This window comes from Triticum dicoccoides, chromosome 1A (genome assembly GCF_002162155.2).
Source record: "Triticum dicoccoides isolate Atlit2015 ecotype Zavitan chromosome 1A, WEW_v2.0, whole genome shotgun sequence".
NCBI lineage: Eukaryota > Viridiplantae > Streptophyta > Magnoliopsida > Poales > Poaceae > Triticum > Triticum dicoccoides.
Genome location: NC_041380.1, coordinates 584,577,225 through 584,581,666, shown reverse-complemented (window position 1 = coordinate 584,581,666; position 4,442 = coordinate 584,577,225). Strand labels below are relative to the sequence as shown.

The following is a 4,442-nucleotide window of genomic DNA, read 5'->3' as shown; positions in this document are numbered from 1 at the left end:
TCTCTTGATCTTCTTCAGCACGTATCTTCAAGGTTTGGATAGTAAACCAAGTAAATTATATGACACAAGGACAATACAAGGTACAAAGTAAATTTGAGTTGGTTTATACCTTTAGGTTGTAGCGGACAGAAACTAGCTTGTTGAGCTTGTCATATAAAAGGCGATTTCTTTGCTTTGTGTGCACCAAAGCAAAGGCGCTCCAGTTCCTCTCACACCCACTAGATGAGACACATTGTGAGCAAATTCTCATTGCACACTTCTGCAATGCAGGAATATCCTCTCCAAATTGAAACCACCATTGGGCTGCAAGATATCACCAATGAAATTTTCAGAATTACAAAACAAAAGGAAATGGAAATTCTAAAACCAAAAGACCACGACTTACTTGGCTCCATTCTCGCCGCAGCTTCTTGTGCTAATCTGGTCCCAAACCTTCCTTGGCACTCCGTAAACTTACTAACTTCATCAATGGCTGAAAGAGCACTCTTTGGATCTAATATCTTCGCTATCGCATCTGTTAGTGCAGTAGCATAATTTGTATGGTTGCAAAGGTTGAGGTTGTAATGTGTATATGGATCAAGGACGGCAGCTGCAACCATAAACGTATCTTCTTCTATTGCATCTATCCTCTTGCCCACCTTGCGCATGAAACTAAGGTACAACCTTGATGTAGGGCCTAGATGTGCTTCCATCCGTTGTATAGCGAGCATCATACTTTTTTTGAAGCCAGAAAGAGTGCATTGTTTCTGCGTATCAGCATACCTCATGGCCTTATAAAGTGGCCTTAACGAACCTAGTACCCACTCTAGTGCATTCCACCAAACATTACTAGACAAACATTCTTCAGAAAACACGTATCCAGGCTCATATCTCCACTGACACTCTTTCCAATCCTGAGAAACCATCCACTCCCTAAATTTATCTTTCTTCAAATGGTAACTCTCAAGAAACATGAAGACAGTCCCAAACCGGGTGGCATTTGGTCTAATTAGTTCACCACCTATGTTCTTCTTCATGTTATCATGTAGATTATTGTGCTTGTGCAAGAACCTACAGATTGTCTTGGCACTCTTGACTATCACATCAACCTCAGGAAATTTGGCTATATCTTTTAACATAAGATTGACGGTGTGAGCAGCACACGGTTGCCAAACAATATGAGAGTACTTTGGTTCTTCTATAAGGGTTTTGCAAGCTTTCTTATAATTGGACCCATTATCTGTTACTATTTGAACTATATGTTCATGGCCTATCTCTTCTACAACCTTCTCAATCTCTCTATAGATAAAGTCTGCAAAATTATGTAAGATGCATATACCTAATTAGAACAAAGCAGGTATTTTAAGAACATAAAACAATTCTAGGACAGATCCAAGTATTCAAGAAGCATGTATTGTAAGAACATATGTAGAATGCATATATACCTACTTAGAACAAAGCATTAGGAACATAAAACAATTCTAGGACAGATCCAACTATTCAAGAAAAGTATTGCAAAAACATATGTATATACCTAACTAGAACAAAGCAAATATTTTCATGAACATAAGACAATTCTAGGACAACTCTAAGTATTCAAGAAGAATGTAAAACGCGAAGAAGAGGAGGAAGTAACCTAAATTCTGAGTCTGACCGGATGCATCAATAGTATTGAGGAAGAACATTCGTGTATTGCAATACACCATGAAGTTTATGAGACTCATTCCTGTTGGACCAGTCCAAGAGTCACACATAAGGGTCACACCGAAGTTTTTCCAATCTTGTTTGAATTTCTGAAGAAACGAAGTTGCTTCATCATAGTTTGCATCCAAATATTTTCCATCAATCTCCTTCGCGGTTGGTATAGGAGTAGGCCCTAATTGTTGAGTGATCTTCAAAGCAGCTCGGAAGTATGGACAGTCAGCTTTACGTCCAGCAATATCATTGGCATGAAAAAACTTGGACCAAGCTAGGCCAAGTGCATCTCTCGAATTAGGATCCAAAGCACTACTGATCTTGGGCTGCATAGATACTTTGTTGCTGCATAATTGCTTGTCAAAATATGCGGTGATACTCCTTTTGCCAACAGCAACTCGCACGTCACCCACACTCCCCTTGCCAATCCTCCTATCAACTCTGCGGGAGACATTCGGGTCACGCAATGCCTCTCTAATATTCATCTGAATTTCTTCTTCATCATCATCTATTATGTTAATCACCCCTCCTTGTTGATACAGCCCTTCCATAATATTTCTTTCAATTCTCAGCCTGCTATTTTGTTTCTCTCTTTTCTTCCTCTTCGATTCATCCCGGCACTCCCTCATTGCATCTCTCACATTTCTTGGCACATTTGGGCAGCTCCTCACGTTACCTACAATCCAACCAAGGTGCTCCTTGGCACGGGTTGCACCTCCACCTTTGTGCTTTAGGCCACAGTACATACAATGAAAACCCCCAGAATACGGCCATGTATGGTTCCAAGGATCATATAAGTTATTATCTTTAATTCCTGCATTGCAAAGTTACAAACAACATCACTTTAATTGAACCTAACAATATTCCATTTGCATCGTGTGAACAAGCAAAGCATAGTAATCTGGCAGCATACCAAGCAAATACTCTAGAAATGTGCACCAATAAGATCAAGATATATGCCTTACTATATAGAAATATGAAAGAGAGATCCAAATACTCTAAACTTTCCAAGAGCTTTGGGAACCACTTGCACCTGCATCATGGTTGCCGCTGCCACTCCTATTTGCAGTTCCATCACCTGAAAATCAAGTGACAAAAGGACATCGGTCAGTTATGAAGAGTAGGTAACTAAGGAAGCAACCGTCGCTTACTAGGGTGTCCTCATATTAATAATAAACAAAAACAGTACAGCCCAATGCTCTAGTTCAGATACTAAGGAATAAGTAATTTATATACAACTCGATGCTCTAGTTTGACAAACAGACAAGTCACAAACTGTAATCTATTCTTGAGAAAGATACAATGATGCTTAGTTCTAGAACCACCACTTAATGGTACCACTGACCATTGAAATTAATCATCAGTCAACATCTACTTTTCTGTTGAAACTAATCTGTTCTGGAGAAAAAACTTTAATGTTGCACACAAGCATCATTTCAACATCTGTACCTTCCCAGTCAAGCGGACGCCCTCCATGCTGCTGCCGCTGCCCCGTGCTACTGCCTCCGTTGAACTGGTCGGATCGTGCTCCATCAGCTCCGTTGCCGCAGCCGCCGAGCACCATGCTGCAGTCTTGGAGAAGCAAAGGACAGGAAACAATCTTAGGCCCCCATGTAAAACTTTGAGAGGTTTCTCCGAAAGTAAAATACATAGGGATGAACAGCACATAGGGATGCAGTGCTATTCTGTTGGAAAAATGCATTTTGTACATAGGGATGCAGTGCTATTCTGTTGAAATGAACAGTACGGACAGCCATCACTTGCAAACATTCAGAAGATCAACTATAGCAGCGGAGAAGTGGTGGAAGTGAGCGGCTTGGCCGGAGAAGTGGACGAGGGCGAGGAGAAGTGAGCGGCTTGGCCGGAGAAGTGGACGAGGGCGAGGAGATGGGGTGGAAGCGCTCGCTGTCCTGTGCGCAGCGGCGGCGCCGCACACGGGAGGAGGGACAAGCAACGAGCGATTCTAGGGTTGGCCGATTGGGGTTTCGTGCTTTTGTCTTAGTTGGAAGGCTCCGGAAGCTGGGCCGGGCAAAAAAAATTCAAACTGGGCCAAATTATTCGGCCGATAGGCCCATATATCGGGCCCTAGCGAAACGGCCGAAATTCGGCCGAAATTCGTTTTTTTCGGCCGAAAATCAAAACGCAGGTGTGGTCTGGTCTGTGCGATGGGGTGTGGTCTCACGGTCCGGTTCAGTTGAGTTGTGCATGGGCCGTAGGGTTTGGATGATCAGTTTACAAGCTGCTGGAGTTTTTGCAATTAAGGATATTTTCTAAATATATGCTGGCTGGGTGATAGTGATGATCCAACTGTGTCACTATAACCTCGGTGAGTGGCCGGCCTCGTCGTTGTTGGTGCCGCCATCTCCTCCTCCTCCTCGGAGAGCTCGGCCAAGAGCTCGTCGAACATCTGGCGAGGAATTGCGGTTCTTTGCGATGAGCTCGGCCATGTAGGGCTGAATCGCCGCACTCAGCCTCGAGCTTCTATGAGGGTGTCGACGGAGAAATTATGCTTCGTCGGGCTCCCTAAGTAGCGGAGCTCCATCACGTCGAACGCTTGTGCTGCCTCCTCTGCGTGGTGGCGAACATGTCGAGCCACCTCTTCTCCCGCCTATCCGAATTTGGGATTTTCGTTGCCCAAGTGCCCATGGCTGCTACCGCATGCCTCGGTACTTGGGCAGTAAGTCGCTGCTACATGGAGCTCAAGGAAGTGGTGGCGGCCCGAATTAGAGTTCCGAAGGCGGAGCAAGCACTCGGGGTGGATGTGCAGT

The 4,442-nt window shown here is 44.0% G+C and overlaps 1 protein-coding gene across 1 annotated transcript; it reads right to left on the bottom strand.

Annotated features, from left to right (window-relative positions):
- Positions 1 to 1,556: 1,556 nt before the first annotated feature.
- On the bottom strand, positions 1,557 to 3,238 carry LOC119356219. The gene is made up of 3 exons (XM_037623148.1): positions 3,124 to 3,238; positions 2,678 to 2,752; positions 1,557 to 2,488 (listed from the first exon to the last, which is right to left on the bottom strand). Exons 1-3 carry the CDS (start codon positions 3,236 to 3,238, stop codon positions 1,557 to 1,559), a joined length of 1,122 nt encoding a protein of 373 aa, XP_037479045.1.
- Between the last annotated feature and the right edge of the window lie 1,204 nt (positions 3,239 to 4,442).

What these genes read in the sequence shown, in the direction of transcription:
- LOC119356219 (XM_037623148.1), bottom strand. Translation starts at nt 3,238, where the DNA reads ATGGTGCTCGGCGGCTGCGGCAACGGAGCTGATGGAGCACGATCCGAC. An exon ending in GCGTCCGCTTGACTGGGAAG is followed by an intron (nt 2,753 to 3,123) that starts GTACAGATGTTG and finishes CTTGATTTTCAG; the next exon opens with GTGATGGAACTGCAAATAGG. An exon ending in TTCCCAAAGCTCTTGGAAAG is followed by an intron (nt 2,489 to 2,677) that starts TTTAGAGTATTT and finishes TTTGCAATGCAG; the next exon opens with GAATTAAAGATAATAACTTA.